Source organism: Tiliqua scincoides, chromosome 3 (genome assembly GCF_035046505.1).
Source record: "Tiliqua scincoides isolate rTilSci1 chromosome 3, rTilSci1.hap2, whole genome shotgun sequence".
Lineage (NCBI taxonomy): Eukaryota > Metazoa > Chordata > Lepidosauria > Squamata > Scincidae > Tiliqua > Tiliqua scincoides.
In genome coordinates, this window is record NC_089823.1 from 233,345,302 (window position 1) to 233,365,185 (window position 19,884).

The 19,884-nt window shown below is 47.0% G+C and overlaps 1 protein-coding gene across 1 annotated transcript; it reads right to left on the reverse strand.

The window, feature by feature from the left end:
• Window positions 1–7,530: 7,530 nt before the first annotated feature.
• On the reverse strand, window positions 7,531–19,499 carry AHSG (alpha 2-HS glycoprotein). Its single transcript, XM_066621561.1, has 9 exons — window positions 19,287–19,499; window positions 17,718–17,828; window positions 15,284–15,368; window positions 11,794–11,957; window positions 10,396–10,506; window positions 9,107–9,214; window positions 8,701–8,880; window positions 8,300–8,364; window positions 7,531–7,543 (listed from the first exon to the last, which is right to left on the reverse strand). Exons 1-9 carry the CDS (start codon window positions 19,497–19,499, stop codon window positions 7,531–7,533), a joined length of 1,050 nt encoding a protein of 349 aa, XP_066477658.1.
• Window positions 19,500–19,884: the final 385 nt, after the last annotated feature.

Below are 19,884 nucleotides of genomic sequence, written 5' to 3' on the forward strand. Positions count from 1 at the left end.
ATAGATCAGACTGGGCTGCTAGGGAAGCCCCTCGCTGTGAGCCTCTACTCCCTATTTGCAACATGGGGGTAATAGCCTATTTTGCAGAACTGTTGTAAGTATGGTTGAGAATAAAATATGTGAGTCATTTTAAGAAGATAAGTTTTGAATACTTGAAATGTCTATATTAATTATGTGGCTTCAATGGAATACTAAGGAATGTAAGAAAATTTACTAATGACCAGTGCTTTTTTGTAAATAAAAAGGTGCAGGAACTCTCAACTTGTTAATCTTTCATTTATTTATTTATTTATTTATTTATTTATTTATTTATTTATTTATTTATTTATTTATTTATTTTAAAACCATTTTTAATTGGAGAAATAAAATATTTCTTATTAAGTGTTGCCCATTCTGCCAGTCTGGAGAGATCTTTCTGGAGCTCCTCACAATCACTTCTGGTCTTCACCGCTTGGAAAAGTTTGGTGTCATCTGCAAACTTTGCAACCTCACTGCTCACCCCTGTCTCCAGGGGTGTCTCCATTTATGTCTCCATTTATGAGGAGGTTGAAAAGCAAGGACAGATCCTTGGGGCCAGGGCTTTTTTTGTAAATAAAAAGGTGCAGGAACTCACAACTTGTTAATCTTTTATTTTATTTTATTTTATTTTATTTATTTATTTATTTATTTATTTATAAACCATTTTTTATTGGAGAAATAAAATATTTTTTATGTGCTTCCCCCCTAAAGATGAACTTACTTCTGAGCAGACATGCATAGGATTGGGCTGTCAATCTCCACATCCCCTTCACCCTAGCTATTTTTTCTACACATGGGGAAAAATACTGTACAGGTGCACTTGTAGCGTGTAGTATGTAGTGTGGCACTACTTCGAAGAGAGGAAGCAGTGAATGGCTTCCAAAAAATGGCTTACATGAGTTCCATGTAATAAAATTACTCTAAGCAACTGTGGGAGTAAGAACAAAAAAGGAATTCTTACATGAGAGGGGTCCTTAGGTGCACATAGAAACAGCTACGTTTGCAAACAAGCAATTAAATATGGTTTAATTCAGGTATCAGAATACTCTGTGTCTTTGGGAAGGCACTTGGCATGCAATTGTATGTTCTCTGCTGCCCTGAGCAGCTGCTGTGCATTGCTGGAGAGGAGCTGCAAACGCTGGCTGGCAGAGGGCATGCTTGTGGGGGAAGGATGAGGAGGATCTCTGGCAAGGCTGGACAGCACATTGTACATATGTAGAATCCCTTTTCACCAGTCCTTAGCATGTGAAAACGGGTGCAGATATATATCTCTGCCAGGATTAAGAGCCCAATCCTAGGTATGTCTACTCTGAAGTAAGTATCATTCTAGTCAATGGAGCTTACTCCCAGGAAAGTGCCTAGGATTGCAGCCTAAGAGCCCAATCCTATGCATGTCTACTCAGAAGTCCACTTTAGTGAATGGGGCTTACTGTGGATAGGATGGCAGCCTCAGGGCCCAATCCTGTGCCTGTCTACTCAGAAGTCAGTCCCATTAGAGGCATTGGGGCTTCCTCCCAGGAAATTGTGGAGAGGACTGCAGCCTCAGAGCCCCTCCTGTGCCTGTCTACTCAGAAGTCAGTCCCACTAAAGGCAGTGGGGCTTCCTCCCAGGAAAGTGTGGAGAGGACTGCAGCCTCAGAGCCCTTCCTCTGCCTGTCTACTCAGGCTGCAAGGCTATGACACTTTCCTGGGAGTAAGCCCCATTGAACACAATGGAACTTACTTCTGAGTAGACGTGCTTGGGCTCTCAGGCTGCAAGGCTATGCACCCTTTCCCAGGAGCAAGCCCCATTGAGCACAATGAGACATACTTCTGAGTAGACAAGCCTAGGCTTGTGCTGCAGATTGGCATGGGGCTGCATTAGCCAGCTTCCTTCCCATCCTCCTCCGCCAAGCCAGTACCTGGGCATTCCGTGGGTGCCGCAGCCCGTCTCCCTGGCTGGCTGGCTGTCCGTCTGTCCGTCCGTCCGTCCTCCTCCTCGGCGTCAGCGTGTGTCCCCCGTGCCCTCCACCGGCTTGGAAGCTGCACTGGGAAGCAGAGCGCAAGGAGAGGGGAGGAAGGCTGGGCTCAGATGAGAGCTTGGAGATGGGGGCAGGAGGGGGTCATTGTGTGGTCAGTCAGGGGCCAGGCACCCGCCCACCCTGCACCCCCCAGCACCCACCCAGCGAATGCCTCTGTTTTGCTCCCCCCCTCCTGGAATGCCTCCAAAGGGGAGGGGCTCCTGCAAAAAGGTGCTGGAACTCCGTCCCCCCGCATTCCATTAGAAAAAAAGCCCTGCTAATGACAATTTAATTCTCAATCTAGGCATCCTTGTGTTCGTAAGTGTGTAATGTAATGTAATCTCCGGGGTATTTGAGGGACCACCTCCTTCCTTACAATCCTGCCCGTACTCTTAGATCATCTGGGGGGAGCCCTTTTGACTGTGCCGCCACCAAGAGAGGTGAGAGGGGCGGCGGCCAGGAAGAGGGCCTTCTCGGTGGTGGCCCCCGAACTTTGGAATACCCTCCCCTTAGAATTGAGAACTGCTCCCTCATTGCTAATATTTCTGCGTGGACTGAAGACCTTTCTATTTCAAAAAGCTTTTAACTGTTGACAGGCTGGCTGGCTGTCTTTCTCCTTTTATATTAGAATCCACGGGGTTTGTTTTTAGATGTTTAATTATTTGAAAATTGTTTTAATTATTGTTTTTAACTGTTAATTTTGTATTTTTAATTGTTGTAGGCTGCCTTGTGTGCCCATGGGGCAAAAAGGCGGGATATAAATCAATAAAATAATAAATAATAATAATAATGTCTTACCACTTCTACACACTGTAACATGACAGGGAAAGACATTTGCATCAGAATCTAGACATGGGTAGCTGTTCCCAAATGATAGGAAAGGAAAACTTCTCTTTTACAGGAAGGGAGGCTCAACAGTTGCACTAATGGGGGGGGGGGGGCATCATGGCCCAATGTAGGTGAAAAGTTGCTCAGGGAACACCTGCTTTCTTTTAATGAATGTATGACTCCACAAGCAGATGAACTACACTCCGGGTTGCTGAAGGATCTTGCAGATGTAATCCTGGAGACACTGTCTGTAGTCTCAGAGATTTCTAGGATTCAGCATGGGATTGGCTGCCCATCTGAGCATGTAAGCCAGCATGAGAGGCAGGACGGGGTGGGGAGAAAGTGGAACAGAACAGGGGGGAAGCAAAACTGGGTGTGGAGGGGGAAGAGACGGGGGGGGGGGCTAGGAAGCTGTGGGAGGGGGTGGATCCAATGGCAATGGTGTGTGCCAGATCCTATCCTCCTTACTCACAGCCTCCCTCCTTTTTCTTCCCAGATTTGCACAAGCAAAATCGCTAGCACAGGTCCACGGAGACCCACTGCAAGGTGGGAGGCTTACACAAGGGAAAGGGGATTTAAATTCCCTTTCCCTTCCAAAGCTTCCCAATCCCCCACCCTGCTGGATACTGTATGTGCCTTTTCAGTGTGGCTGCAGTGGCAGGTGGGGAAGGATAGCATTGGGCCATTTGTGAACTGCTTTTTTATTAATAATTGGTATAGTGTATAATAATAATAATAATAATAATAATAATAATAATAATAATAATAATAATAATAATAATGAGGAAGAAGAAACAATTGACCATATACTTATTTCCTGCAAGAAGGTTGCACAAACTGATTATAAATCTAGATACAATACAGTGGCTCAAATGATCCATTGGAATTTATGTGGAAATTGCAACATCAAAAAACGGTCAAGAATTGAGGGAGCATAAGCCAGAAAAAGTAACAGAAAATGAGAGAGTGAAGATCTTGTGGCATTTTGGAATACAAACTGAAAAAGTTTTGGCACACAATACACCAGACATCATATTAATAGAAAAAAGTTAAGTGACCATTATCAATATAGCAATACCTGGCGATAGTACGATTGACAAAAAAAGAACATGAAAAAATTAGTTAACTTCAGGATTTAAAAATTGAAATCCAGTGATTATGATACAAACCAGCCGTGGTTATCCCATTGGTGATTGGTACATTGGGTGGAGAACCAAAACGCTTGAACTGCATTTAAAGCATCTGAACATCGACAAAATTACCATCGGTCAAATTCAAAAAGTTACCATGCTTGGTTTAGCGCACATTATATGTAAATATATTACGGCATCCTAGGCCCTTGGTGGGACCCGACTAGTAATTAATGCCAAGTCCAACTAAAGAATGGGCAGCTGTTATATGCAAGATAATAATAATAATATAGTAACCATGCTTGCAAAAACATGCTGCCCTGTGACAAGCATTTTTAATTCTTATGTATGCCTGCCGCATTATAAACATTGTGATGTCTGAGTGAATGGATGAGTGGTTTTTGCTAACAATTGTACATAGCCTTGTGGGATACAGCCAGAAAGAGAGAGATATGGGGTCTTACACCCACCATGGAATGAGCAGTGGTTATAGAACACAAATGTTTGCAAAAGGACTTGTATTGGACGCACTGTAAAAGACTTGACTTGAAGAGTAATGTTTGAACAGCATTGTTTAAACAGACTACCGTAGACACAGCTGGGGTCCTTGACTGAGAACTCTGCCCAAGCAGGAAGGATGATGGACAGTCACAGGACATTGGATGAGGGTGAAAGGCAGGGTGCCATCAGTCTGACCCAGATGGGACTTCCCATTGTAAACATCGATATGCCATCACTCCATAACTGCCTCCCTATGCTAGGAGTAGAAATAACTGGCTCTAGGGGGTAGGATGTAAAAAGAATATGGGCACAATCCTTTCCAGCACCAAGGCAAGGCCAATGTAGCTTCAAGGTAAGGGAACAAACATTCCCTTACTTTGAGGAGGCCTCTGTGACTGCCACCCTACTGCAGGATGCAGCACATGCCCTGTTGGCACAGCTGTGTCAGTGCAGGAAAGTTGGTAAGGATCTGGGTCTAAATCAGTTAAAGACAAACTTCATTGCATTGGAGAAGATCTACAGGACACACAACAACACCCTCCTACTTTCTAGAAATATAAACTGTAAGTAGGGGTGGCACAACCACCTTAAGTGTTCATGTAGAGTGGTACCCTTGAAAGGTGGCAGATGAGCCCCCCACCCATCTGTCCACCACCCTCTCTACTGGGTGCTCCAATCGAGGTCAATCTCTCTGTAAGTGCCATCATCCCTCTGTAACCATCATCAGAAATCTCTCTTTCTCTCTCTCAACTGAAACTTGCAGTAAAGCTGTGAGTTAAAACATGTATCTATGTGATTCTACAGAATCTGCAGTGCCTCTTCACCATCTGCTGGTGGCGCAGTATTATTGCATGTTGCTTAAAACCCTTGTCCTGCCAAATTCAATTCCCCTTACTCTTTTTTATTGTTCATTTGAGTTTATTGTCCCCGTTTCTTTTACTGGACTTTTAATAAAACTTTTTACAGTTTCACCTAGAGTTTTCCTGGTCTCTGGTATGGGAAGTACGGTGGATTGTCACATCTCCTCACTCTGCAGGTGCATCTGTAAGAATGGTTTGATAGAGACCCCTGAGAGTCAGTATTGTTCTAGGAGCAGGGTTCTGCCCAGGTTGCCCCTCTGGCTATCCTGATCTCCTGGGCTGGTGGTTGTGTATTCAGTCTACTGAGGCTTTTTCTCCCAGTAAGCTGGTGTCCAAACAATGGAGAGAAGGGAGCAGGAACGGAGTGAGTCACTAGGCTCTAGTGCCCTGGATTAGTGTGGGGTCGCTGGCAGCCCCTCTCTTGACTCCGATACATGGTATCAAGCCCTATTGATCAATGGAGTGGAAGAAGGAGGAAGTGCCCACATGAAATTTTCCCTTTCCTGCACCTCACCAACCAATCGGACTGCTCCCCAGGGACTCTCTGTTCACAGAATGTCCCTGAGGAGCAAACTGATTGACTGGGGAATGTGTGTGGTACAAGAGTTTGTACAACTTTTGTGTTGGCTCTTCCTCAATTCCCCATCCCATGGCCAATCACACTGCTCCCCAGAAACTCTATGTGGCCCTACGTGGAACCCGACTGGGAAAGGAGGAAGTGCTTGTGCATTATCACAGGGGCTATGTGAGTTGCCTATGTGATTGCAACTTACATACAGAGGTTAGAAAATGTAGTCGTGGGTGACTCTATATTTCCTACCTGGCAGCTCTAGGCTGCAGTGACTTGTGTGTGGTGGCTCCTCTCAGGAGCAGATCATCCCTGAATTGACAAGTGGCCCTCCCTGACCCATGTCTGGCAAGACCCCATCACTGGAGCCATCCCTTCTTTTTAGATGGGCATTTTAAGGTATTCTCCAGAGGGCTACAGACTCTTGTTGGCATCCTTCAGTCTCGGAAGACCATGGTGTCACGCTCTGAATGGTGGTTCTGGAACAGAGTGTTCTCTCCAGTGCGTGAAGCCTGGGTAAAGTAGGTATGGAGGATAGGCTGTTACCCATGCAGCAAATCCCCCCTCTCCACGTCGCTGAAATGGTCCAATGGAAAGGCAGAGGCCAATACGGTTGGTTCCAGCGGCATCGCAGGAGTTGCCAGAACGTGACTGTGTTCAGCCATGAACTGCCTCAGGGACTCCGGCTCCGGATTTTGCCTCGAGGTTGACTCCTGAAGCCTTTTCCATAACTGGATGTAGCCACAAGGCAGTGGAGGTTTGGGATCAGAGTTTTCCTTCTCTCAGATGAGCTGCCTTCCCAGGCTGACGAGTTCCATCTACCCGGTGGCTGTTTAGTTGCCTCTTACGACAAGTACAGTCAAACTGAGGGCCTATTCTTATCCCCAGCCCCCAGGGATAAACAGCTGGAATAGTGGCCATCTACTGGAGGCCTTTGAAAGTTTTGCCTCTCTGGGCGTTGGAATCAGTCAAATGGATGCAGGGTAGGAGCTTGAATTAAAACTTCAAGTGTGTTCAAGTGTTGTGTGTCACACTCTCCCAGCTCATCACTCTATACCGTGCATGGTTTTACTTGCCTTATGTGGTGCTCTCTGATGGGGGCAGCTTTGTTCATTAAGTCCACAGAAGTCTCTAATCCACAAACACTTTTAGTAGCTTGCTTGCTAACAGATTTGCCCGCATATATTATTGGGGCACATGGCTGAATTGAAAGGAAGAAGATAGCGACCCCACTCCCTTCCATTTTGAAAAATGTCCACGTTTGCTTCCCTGGAGGTATTGTTGCTCAGCACAGATGATAGTTTCCCCCTACACTGATTTCATGCAAAAAATTCCCCCCAAGGATCTATTTGCCCCCAAAGCGGGTATTTTTGCAGCAAATTTTGTTGGGGAGCTCAACAGCCAAATAGGACGGGAAGATGTTTTAGTTCCCCTGAGTCCCAAGCAGGCTCAATTTTTGATATCAAACGGACACTTCCATTTGCATGTCCTGGTTTAAGCTGTCTTTTAACAAGATGGACAGAATGACCCATGTAGTTAGGCCCTAAATTTGTGAGCCATTGTTGGACTGGAAAAGACTATTTTTCTAGATGTGATGGTATCAGTCTGGGTAATCCTACCAAGACTTTACCGATGGTTCCTGCCATAACAAGAGGGGAAACAAAAAGGAAAGGAGGCCTTTGAGTTTAAAGTTTTATTTATGAAGCACCATTACTGGGTAATTTTACTTTCGGAATACACATTTGCCATCACTACACCTACAATATGACATCACATTTTTGGACATTTGAATGAGAGCATTCCTGGTGTGCCTTTGAAATTTCTAGTCGTCACTGGCCAGTGCTGTGTATGTTTGTCCCTTTAAGCCCTGCCCTCCCTCACATCAGATGCCGCCTCAAAATGACCTGCATTTACAATTTGAATAAAATATTCATACTTGTGTGCCATCGCTGAGCATCTATAACAGGGGTGCTCAAACTTTCAACTTTAGGGATGCTGGACCTTTAACAAGTGTATAGAAGAGAGAATTTCAGCAGGTGCAACTTGTCATCCCACAGATGACAAGCTGCACCTGCTGAAATTATCTCTCCTACACAATTTTAAACATCCAGCATCCCTAAAGTTGAAAGTTTGAGCACCCCTGATCTATAATTTATTCTGCTTCTGCTAGCTGAGGGGAGACACAAGAAGAACTGTGCCAAGCTGCAGTGGTGTATGTACAGGGGGGTGGCAGGGAAAGTACTGCAGTGCACTCAATGTGCTGTGTAAGTGGCCCCTCCCACTCGCCGGTAGAACCATTACAGGCAGTGATGGCAATGCGCAGTGATAGCAATTCTCTCAAGGCAAGTGGGAGGAGCTACTTACACAGTGCATTGAGTGTGCCTGCAGTACTTACCGTGCCACGCCCCTGTACCTACGCCACTGGGAGGGTGCTGAGTTCTGTGCAAGTCGGAATCTGTACTAGCTCAACACAAAGGGGCAGAACATACACAGTCCAATAGGTGTTCGTAGCAGGTTGTGGCTATTGGCTGTAACTAATCAGGGTGAAAGCCCCTTTGAATTCAAGAATTTGAGTTTAGATTTTGGACTTTTCAGGAGATATTTCATTCACTGGGTAGCCCCAGGTTTTCCACACGCTCTCAGTCATGGGCTGACCTCCAGGCCTTCTGTTCACCACCAAGCTCAGCACTTAGGGATCCAATCCTAGATATGGAAATGACGTATCCTCCCTGGACAAACTGGCAAAGGCCCAAGTGGCAAAGGCCCAAGTGGAACAGGTTGTGGCTCAACTGCTACAACAGATCTTTTGACCACTGGTGCTGGAGGGGGTGCTGGAATTTCAGCAGAATGGGACTCATGAGATGCATGGGTGTCGTTATGGGAATGACGGAGATCGAGGACCTTGAAACCAACTCCAGGGGATGGACGATTTCCTCCTAAATGATGCACAGTCAGGTGGGTATGGCTGAGTCCAGGCTGCAAAAGAAAACCGTCATGTGAAGTCTTCTTGTGCTGCAAATTCACAAGGACGCTCATAATGTGGATCTCTCCATTTGGGGCTCCAGGTCAGTGAAGAAATGGCCACTGAGCTGTATAGCGTCCTCGCCAATGCACAACACTATGCCTTCCAGAAAGACTGGCCACCCCCACCCAGGAACATTCAAGAGCCAAAGAAATGAAATGTATTGTTTAATGTTTGTACCTGATGGTCATAGATTTCACAGGTCACTTGGGTGCTATTAACCTGCTTCAGGCCATCAGCAGAAATTTCAGGGACCTTGATAAAAGATGCCTTGCAGAACCCAGAATGCTGGAAAAGAAGAAGCACTTAAGTCACAGTTCATGGGACTTACTCGCTGCCTAGTGAGCGTTCATGGGATTGAAGCTTAAGAATGCAGCTTAAGAGTGCCCAGAGCCATGGCCTTCATCAGAGACAGGCAGCAAGTTGGTAACTTAATACACACCAATTATGCCTCACTCTTAACAAAGCCCAAGGACGCATTCTTGCTTTGTGCACTGAAAAGATATTAACTGACCATGGGGACAGTTGCAAAATAAATGCTGATCACTCAAGACTGAGGTCAAGCCACTTCTGGTCCACACTGGTGATCTGGGGAAGGAAGTGCAGTAGCCTACTTCATAGGCCAAGCAAGACAAATACTGGGAGGGCTCATTGAGGTGCAAATACTTGCACCACCTGCCTTATGCCTTTGAGCACTGCCATGCTGCGTGAATGAGCTGACTCACCTCTAGAGAGTGGAGCTGCCAGCTATTTTGCAGGCAAATCAGGATTTGCAGAAGTAGGAAGGGAGTGGGGAAAGAGAAGTGAGAAAGGTTCCAGGACAGCTGATCCATTCATACCTTGTCTTTCCCTTGTCTCAGGCTAGCTAGCTACATCCCCCACACCAATGAGTCATATTCAGGCTCCCTTGCAGGCAAGCACTGTAGGTGCCGAGGGATCATACTGGGCAGGGGTGTGGCTAGCAAGCATGATTCCATTCCCCCCCTTTATGCATTCACTGAACATCTGGAGAGGGTCTTGGAAGGCGGTTACAGAAATATATCCATCACCATGTAAGGGGAAAGCTCCAGTTGCCTCTTGTGGCCCGCATGGGCATGGGATGATATGTGCCTTAACACCAAGCATCCTTGGGCAGCTGCTGGGGCCCAAGTGTTCCAGGGTGGCTCCCTGCTGATGACTGCCCTGGTCCTCAGCAACAGGCCGCCACCAGCTGGGCGGCCTCCTCCCTTTAGTTCGGCAGCAGGTGCAGACATGGATGTCCAGTCATGGATTTCCACATCCAACACCAAATTAAAGGGAATTGGCCTGACCAAGGTCAGAGGGGGGCACTAGAGGGCGCCATGCTGGGGGCCCCCTCAAAGAGCAGTTCCAATGTTCAGGTTCTCCAGTCTTGTTTACAATGTGAGAGACAAAAATAAGTTCTAAGTCTGTGCTGGATTAATTAGGACCGGATCATTGCTCCTACTTACCGCGTGTTCGCCTTTCTCCACATGGCAGTTTTCCACATGCTCCTTCGCTTGTTGGGCTGTGCAGTTTGTGCCAACAATGACGAACTCCGCATGGACACCAACAGGCATGAACTGGGAACATAACAGCAAACATTTAGCCATGTGGCGGGTGGTGGTCCGTCTGAAGCAGTCACCCATGATGGCAGCTTAGCACCTTGACCCACCTCCACCTGACCCACCTCCATTCTCCTCCCACTCTCTGAATTCAAAAAAGGATGAGAGAGAGGCACTCATTGCATGGAGCATCTTTAGCATCATTCTTCTCCACATTTCCCTACCCGTTAACTGGGCAAGGGGAACTTTTTCAGGTGGAGCCCATTTTAAAATTTAGCAGGGGGAAAGTAACTGTCCTTATTCGTCCCAGCACAGTGTCTTTTCTAGTGGATATTGCTGGTGGTGTTCTGCATTTTTTAGATTTTGAGCTCTTTTTGGATTTAATTATTTTCCTTTGCCTGTCAATAATATTATTTACTACTAGTAGTAGTACTACTATTACAGTAGTTGGCAACCTTCAGTCTCGAAAGACTATGGTATCGCACTCTGAACGGTGGTTCTGGCACAGCGTCTAGAGTGGCTGAAAAGGCCCATTCAGGAGTGACAATCCCTTCCACACCAGGAGCAAGTGCCGTCTGTCCCTGGTCTGTCTCCCTGGCTATGGGCCTTCCTTCTTTGCCTCTTAGCCTCAGACTGTTGGCCAAGTGTCTCTTCAAACTGGGAAAGGCCATGCTGCACAGCCTGCCTCCAAGTGGGCCGCTCAGAGGCCAGGGTTTCCCACCTGTTGAGGTCCACTACTACTATCATCATCATCATCATCATCATCATCATCATCATTTCCTCTTCCATTTGTCTTTTCTCCTCCTTTTTTAATCCAGGGAGTGAAAGGAGGAGGACAGAGGTAACTGGTACACCAGTAAGAAGGACAACATTTGATGTGCTCTCTCAGGGCCCAATCCTATCCAACTTTCCAGCCCTAGTATAGCCGCAATGCAGTCCTGAGAGTTCCCATACCTTGAGGAGGCCTCTGTGACTGCCTCCCCACCACAGGTTGCAGTGCATGCCCCTTTGACACAGCTGCACCCGCAGTGGAAAATTGGATAGGATCGGGCCCTCAGCCAATAGGAGGTCTTGGGCTGGTCCTGGGTAGAAAGCTACGAAACTGTCAGGAAGAGTCAAAGCAATGCCCTCTTCCCATTTTAGGTAAAGGAGCTCCATCTTCTTCTGCAACTGGTTCCGATACTGGAAGTCTGTAGGCTATAAAGGCTTCACTGGCCCAGTACTGGTCTCCACCAGCCACATGAACAGGCAGAACTCTGTGCGGTATCTAGCATAGGCAGCAGGGATTTGTGGTTCAACACTCACTGAAGACCTTGCTCTTGTAATCTCAAGGATTTTGTAGTAGCACGAGGCATTGTTGGCATTGTATTGGGCAAGGGCAACGTCAACTGCATGAACCACACTGGCATCATTCAGATTCACCAGCTGCGGACAGTCGGGGCAAAGCCTCACCAAATCTTCAGCTGAATCTAAGAGGGAAGAAAGAGAAAAGCAGATTGCAGCGAAAGCAGTCAGCACTGTTGCCAGAGGTAAGCTATCTCCCCAACTGCGGATGAATTCCAAAATTGATGTCCTCCCCCATTTTCACTTCCTGTGTGTGGGTTGGTAAAAATGGGGGATGGGACCTGCTTGGGTCAGCTCCAGGAAACAGACACCCGCCATTCAGATCACTTCAATACTGTTCCATCTGCACAATGTTTCTGAGCTCAAGGCCAAATGTTCATTATAACTGTAAGAGTTTCTGTGATTTGGGTTCAGAGGATCTACTTCCCATTCCATCTGAATTTAAACTGGTGGGTTTGCAGGGCATAACTGAGGCTCTGGAAGTTCCTTCTTTGAGGGGCATTTTTGGCACTCCCTGTCTTACAGCCCAATCCTATCCCCACTGCTGCCGGCAGAAGGTGCATTCCACCGGTGGAAGGACAACGATGCCAGCGGAATATCACTTCAGCTCAGAAGCCCAGTGAGGCTACCAGCACAGTCACTGGTGGGCTCAGTGTGCTGACCAGTGGAGACCCACTGACCCACTCTGTCCCCCAGTGCAAGGTGAGTGGCAGTGGGGGCAGGCAGTGGGAGGGTGGGAGGGGAGGAATGGGGCTGTTTCTGGGCAGAGAGGGGGCCAGCAGAGGTAGGATGGGGTACCAGGTTAATCCTAACCCATCCAATTGGATGATCCTGTGACAACAGCAACTCACAGTTTTAAAAATTCATGCACAGCGATGCTCTGGGTTGCTGCCTTTGGCTTCATCATTGATATGCCATGGTCATGCATTTACAAAAGCTCACCCCCCCCATAGGACCTCCTCCCCTTCCCTCTGACAGTGTAAGTAGCTAAGGATAGGGAAGTAGCCAACAATTTGTATACAATCTTACTATTTGCTTGTCTTGTAACCTCCATGCCACTTTTTGCCAACTGGAAAAATTGGTCAGTCCTCTTTTTTTAAATGAGCCTTGCTTTCTGATCCTGTATCCCTTGCCACCCCAACCCCCAGTTTTTTATATTGCCTTCTTTATTCAGTGCTTTTAATAAACACTGTTTTTATTCTTGATTTCCTGCCTGGGCTCAGTTCACTGGGAACAGTAGCAAAGCTAGACAGAGTTACAAAGCACTAAGTTTTGCAGGCGCCTGAATGCACAGCACAAGTAGCCCCTCCCCTTCCCCTTTGGAGCCATTCCAGGCAGTGGGAGCAAAACACAGGCATTCACCTGGAATGGCTCCAAAGGGGAGGGGCCGCTTGCACAGCATGTTCAGGCGCCTGCTTTGCACCCCTTGGAGCTACGCCACTGACTAGGAGCAAGTTAGCCACTCATCTCTAGACCACTCATTTCTTGCTATTGGTAGCTTTGGCTCTTGCATGCCATGGGGAACGTACTGCATCTGCAGGAGGGGGTAACTGGAAAGGCCTCCTTGGGGTAAGTCAACTTTAATAATAACAATATAATAACAACAGGTATTTATATACCGCCTTTCTTGGTCTTTATTCAAGACTTTATTCAAGGCGGTTTACATAGGCAGGCTTTATTTAAATCCCTTATTAAATAGGGATTTTTACAATTTGAAAGAAGGTTCTTTCTTTCAAGAACCACTACATTCAGGTGTTTCATTCCGATCTGGCTTCACATTCTGGCCTCCATCCTCCCACGCTCAGAGCAGATGGAATCGCTCGGCTTCAGCTTGTCAGCTGCTTCAAGGTTGCACAGTGCCGGTGGCCTCGAACTGGCGACCTTGTGGATGTTATCTTCAGGCAGACGGAGGTTCTACCCTCTAGACCAGACCTCCTGCCTCAACTTTAGTTTTCTTACCCTGGAAAAAGCCTCCATTGCTGCCATGGACTCCTTGTTTCTATGCCTGCTGTGTAGCAGGTGTAAGTTTGAGGTGTGTGACAGCGATGGACAGAGAGATGGAAGGGGTTAGGACAAGTGTAGCCAACCTTTCAACTTTAGGACTTCTGTGAGAGGACAAGCTGCACCTGCTGAAATTTCCTCTTTCAGGGTTGGCCACACCTGTCCTAACCTGTCTCTCTATCTGGCTTAGGATACCAGGGAATGTGAGTTCCACTAACCCCACCTCTAGTTCGCCTCCCCATCCTCTGCTCCGCTCAGAAACACTTTGATTCCTCCCCACCCTGTTCTGCCCCTGTGGGCATCAGGTCTACCTCTGCTAGTCCACTGACAGGCTTCTTTTGCTGCTGCTGGTTGCAGCAGTGCCCGCAAAATGGCCGCCAGTGGCCCACTGTGCACCAACTCTTTCTGCTGTCGTAAGACCCTGAGTATACCGGCCTTCTCCAGAATAGGATTGGGCCATTAGCTACAGCATCATATCCTGGTCCTTGCCAGGCCAGATCTCACTGCTCCCTCTGCTGCAACCAGGTGAAAATGGCAGTAGGAAGATACAGTTCTTGGTGAGGGTGAGGGCCAAAGAGCATGAGCCTTGCCAGACAGGTGGAGGGGGCCACACTGTGTTACCCCACTTCTTTTGATTCACGCAGCAAACACACACACACGACACGTGACGTCACGGTGCCCCGTGATCCAAAGTGACTTCACTTCTGAAAGTGACGTCATTTCCGGTTCACCTCTGGATGTGACCCCTTTCCCCCCAAAAAACCAGCAGTACCTTTATAAGACCAAAGGCATTCCAAGGGCGAGCTTGTTTGCAGCCTCTCTGGCCTCTGGAAGGCCTCCGGAAAGAAAGGCCTTCTGAGGGTTGGAAGAAAGAACTTCTAGAGGCCTTTAGAAGGCTTCTCCAGCCCTCAGAACATGGCTATGCTGGGGGTGTGTGGTCAGGGTCAGGAGAGGCAGAGCCTCATCTGCCTCTAATGACCGCATGTCCCTGACACACACAATGGTGAATGTGGCGAGGGCAAGCCTTTTGGCATCACAGAGCTTATGTTTCCTAAGAGTAGTTAGAAACTCTACAGAAAATCTCCTGCTAGTGCTGCTGCATGGGGGCCCAATCCTATCCAACTTTCCAGCACTGGTGCAGCTGCAGTGCAGCCCTGAGGTAAGGGAACAAATGTTTCCTTACCTTGAGGAGGCTTCTGTGACTGCCTCCTCACCAAAGGATGCAGCACACACCGCATTGGCATGGCTGCAACGCACTAGAAAATGGATCGGATTGGGCCCTGGGTCTCTTAACAAGAGACATAACACACACACATCCCACTCAGATACTACAGAGGGATAATGATTTGCCAATAGAACCATTCCTGGTAGGGAGACTGGAGAATGTGCCTTTGGTCCCTTGTCTGGCAGCCTTTCAGAGAACCCACTAAGAGCCAGATTACCAGATTACCTGGAGTTGAGTGGCATTTAGTGGACAGCACAGTTAGCTTTCCATCCAGTTTGAGGAGTTTGACATCGCAGTCCCCTTCAACAGCCTAGAGGTGGAAAAGGAGAAAATTACTGGCTAAGATGCACCCAGAGAATCAAGACTGGCAGCAAACCCTCACTGCCCAAAGTATCAGGCACATAATCAGACACAGGGTACAATCCTAACCAGGTCAGAAGTAAGTCCTATTTTGTTCAGTGGGGCTTACTCTTGGGAAAGTGTGGTTAGGATTGCAGCCATTACCACTTTTGGAGTGATGTGCAATGGTTGTCCTTATATGGCTGAACTGTGCATGAGCTGACACGTCATAACCAGGCTTGTTGTCCGCAGCTCTGCTGGTCAGCTGTGGCAAGTAACATGGTGAGAAAGCTAGGACGTGCTTGCAAACTGAACATTTCTTTTCTTTTGGACTATCTATGGGCCCTGAATCACCCGGGGGTGTGGGGTGAGGCAGAGCCTCCCCACTGGAGCCCTTCAAAAAGCACCACTGCTGTGTGAGGCGCTTGAGCACCCACAACCTATGCGCTGTGCACGTGGGTTGGGGTGCTTGGGTGCCTCACATGGCGGTGGGGCTTTTCAAAGGACTCCGGTGGGGAGGCTCTGCCTCACCTGCCTCCCCACCCACCACATGTCCTTGGAATCACCAACAAACACAGATTCCTGAACAGTCAGGTTACTGATATGCAGATTAGTAACTTTTGTGGATCTGTTTATAAGGCTGCACACTTACTATTTTTATGCCTACCCATCAAGACATATTGATGCTTCTAGGCCTGATCTACACATGCAACTGAATGAAATGAACATGAACTGGTAGAACTCCAGGGTGGTAAAACTACCAGCACTACTCCAGACTGGGCATGGAGGATCATGTTTCTGAATGCACTTCTATGTGGAAAAAATTCTCTGCAGATAGAAAACTAGTATAACATGGAATGAGCTGGGTTATCAGAACTGTTGTCCCTAATGTTCTAGATTTTGCTTGCAGGGAGTTGATTTTTGTGTGGGGAGCATTAAAAACTGCATGTTGTCCATGCACGTTGTCTGAAATGGCACAGACCACTCTTATCACTTCCGGATTCTTCATCCATCATTCCGATGCACATTCTGATCCACATAAGCTGAATGAATGTGGGTTGAACTGGTAAGCCAAATGCTTTGACCTGGCTGGACCATGTTGAGGAAAGTTGGAACAAATTCTTCTCAACTTTGTGGGGTAGTTTGGACTTCTGTAGAACCAGCAGATGATGGGTTTAGTACTTATAAATTTATTCTGCATAGGAGTGGAATGAAAACAGTGGAATGACCTGCCTTATTCTCCCCATGGCCCTGAATTTTACAACAAAGGATTGCAAGAGAAGCAATGTCCCTATGCAGAAAGTGGAGCCTCAGTGAAAAAGTGGATGAAAAGTGCTGAACAAGCAAGTGGGACCTATATCTGGTTCCCTGTTAATGTGGAAGTTTCTGTACAAGCTACAAACCTGTCCCCAGATCAATCACATTGAAGAAGACTGTCCATGCAGACATAGAAACACAGGAGAGGTAGACAACAGAAGAAATAACACCCTGCTTAAGTGTGGAAGATAAACAATACTATCTAGAGCAGTGGTTCTCAAACGTTTAGCACCAGGACCCACTTTTTAGAATGAGAATCTGTCAGAACCCACCGGAAATGATGTCATGACCGGAAGTGACATCATCAAGCAGGAAAAATTTTTAGCAATCCTAGACTGCAATCCTACCCACACTTAGTTCCATTTACTATCATTGTTAAAAGCATATACATAGTAGCCTGTTATAAGTACAGATCTGTCACCTTTCCCCAAATGCAGTCATGTACTATGGTAGCATCAAGTCTAATATATTAAAAAATAAATATTGAAATGAATGGAGACCCACCTGAAATTGGCTCGCGACCCACCTAGTGGGTCTCGACCCACAGTGTGAGAAGCACTGATCTAGAGCTGAAAGCATTTCAAGGAAGGAAGTTCAAATAAAAATCTTGGCAACAGGAAAAGCAATTGGGACTATGGAGAAAAAAGACTTATCTTTTAAAAAGCATTTATAGGTCACCTTTCCCCCCAATCATGGGAATTCAAAGCAGCTTAGGAAAGGAACAACTAGGGGAAAGGAAGAAGAAATTCAGAAAATGCAGTTGAAGAACAGAATGGCTCGATACCAGTATAAACACATTTACACAATATACCCAAAGACGATTTAATGGCCAGTTAGTCATTTCTTTAGCAGATTCAGCAGTCTTTCAGGTGACTTAACAGGTAGGCAAGACTGGAGCCAGCCTACAGTTGGCGTAATCAAGGCAGTGGGAACCAGGGCAGTCAATATCAAGATGCGTGTTCTCAAATTCTCTGCAAGAGTAACAGGAGGTTCAGACACTCACGTGCTCATGCCGTTGTCTTACTGTGCAGTTCTCAACAGGCACAGGGCTAATCACAGGGCAACCCGTTTCTAAAAAGTCCAGCTCAAGGAAAAATATTTCTCCAAATGGCCTCTGGGGGGAGGAAGGAAGAAAGAAGATTATTATTACAACTACATTTTTTTCATCAAATGGTTTTCCTTGGGTGCTTATATTTTGGTTCTCTTTTAAGTGCATATCACCTAAATGATCTGTGTCAGAGTGCTTCCAGGAACCAGAATTCCCAGCAATGGTTGTGGCAAAACAGGAAGAAGACTAGGAAATACTCCTAAGGAGTACCTGGTAATCCTGAGTTTGGTGCTACTCTTGTCAGATCCAGTTCCCACTGGGACAGGGGAGGGGATTACACATTAATTGATAAATAACATGATGGTATTATTTGAAAATATCAAAATTTTGGCTGGCAGCGGTGTCACCCCGCCCCCACATCACCCACTAGTAAAGCCCACACCCTGCTAGTAACGCCACTGCCTTATATTCCCCTGACCTTGGCTGGTCCTTCCCTCTTCCTGCCTCCACCTACCTGGCCAGGTCACCTTCTGCATACTAAGGGGAAAAGGACCTGCAGACTGGGTACTAAGCGGGAAAGGGTTCTCCTGGGAGGTGGGAAAGCTCCCGTAGACACTTGTTGTGTCTTGCTGCTCCTTGGCCACTCCAGCATGTGTAGGCATGCTCTGCTCTATGGGCCAGTGTTCCATACCTTGCCATGCCAGGGCCTTTCTGGCCTCTCCTGGCTTGCAATTGGCCCTGTGCCCATTGGGTCTTCTGCTTCCTGGGTTGGGTAAGTCTGTCTCAGACACCTTACAAAGCATTTTTAAATGGAAAAGTTGATTCTGAGACATGGATAAAGGTGGACTCCATAGATCCCCATATGTCTCCACTTCCTGCAAGCCTGACCCTGTTCACTTCTGGGCATGTAGCATTCTATGGTCTGCTAGGTGAGAGTGTCTCCTATTTTCTAATCGACAAAATGTTGATGTTTATTTTTCGAAGAAAGCAGCAGAAACAACAGGTGAAAGAAAGACATTTGAATCCCTGAACCACTGTGTAACAGCGGCATGGGCGTTGCAGAAGAAACACGGTTTTACTAGTGGCGTAGCTAGAGGGGGAGCAAAGCACTAAGTTTTGCAGGGAGCCTCACCGCAGCGTGCAAGGATCCCCTTCCTCTCCCCTTCTGGAGAGTGGATGCAAAATGGAGGCAAAATGGAGGCTTCTGTTTTGCTCTCACTACCTGGAATGGTTCCAAAGGGGAGGGGCTGCTTGCATGCTGCAGTGAGGCTCCCTTCAAAACTTAGTGCTTTGCACCCCCTCTAGCTATGCTGCTGCTTTCACTGCTATCCATGTATGCACATTGGGAGGTCTGTGCCATAAGCCTCGTGATCTCAAGATGTCATATCCAAGTAGGTTACTGGACTGGCATCCCAATGATAAGTTATTAGATAGATGGTTACACAAACTAAAATGACTGGCTGGAAAGGCCCTGACTGTCAATGTACCTTCAGGAAAGTGACAATTTCTTCACAGAGAACTTACCCTGGGGAGCACTTTGATCTTCTCAATTCTGTTGAGTTCGTATTTATATCCATGAAGATTGTGGCCATTGATGTAGTCCCGTGCTACAAGAGCTGCTTCCTCAGCCTCCTGGTCATCACAATTAATAATCCTTGGGACGAGCTCAGGAAGAAGAGGTATAGCTTTGCAGCTCAGGAGCTGAGCCAGAAGTACTAGAGCTACCAGGAATTTCATGGCTCAGCCTGCAGAGGAGCTAAGAGGAGATCGTTCTGGAGGGAAGGGTGAAAGGAGTCCAAGCAGGGCTCATGTTTATATGGGATGCGGCAGCCGGGATATTTGCATACTTGAAGCCCTGCAATATTTGACTTGGGACCAGAAAACCACTGCAAACAAGAAAAAAGAAAAGTACATATATTGAGACATTGAGTCAACATCTGGTTTGTTAGATAAGGGGAAATGGCAAAGTACGCTGAACTGAACAAAAAAACCCGCATCTAATGGCCCAATCTTATGGGATGTTCATGCTGCTGAAATGAGTATTCCAGTGGTGTAAACAACTTTTGGCTTTTGCAAATGGAACAGCGCTGGTGAGTAAGGCCTGGCCGCTGCTACAAGCAGT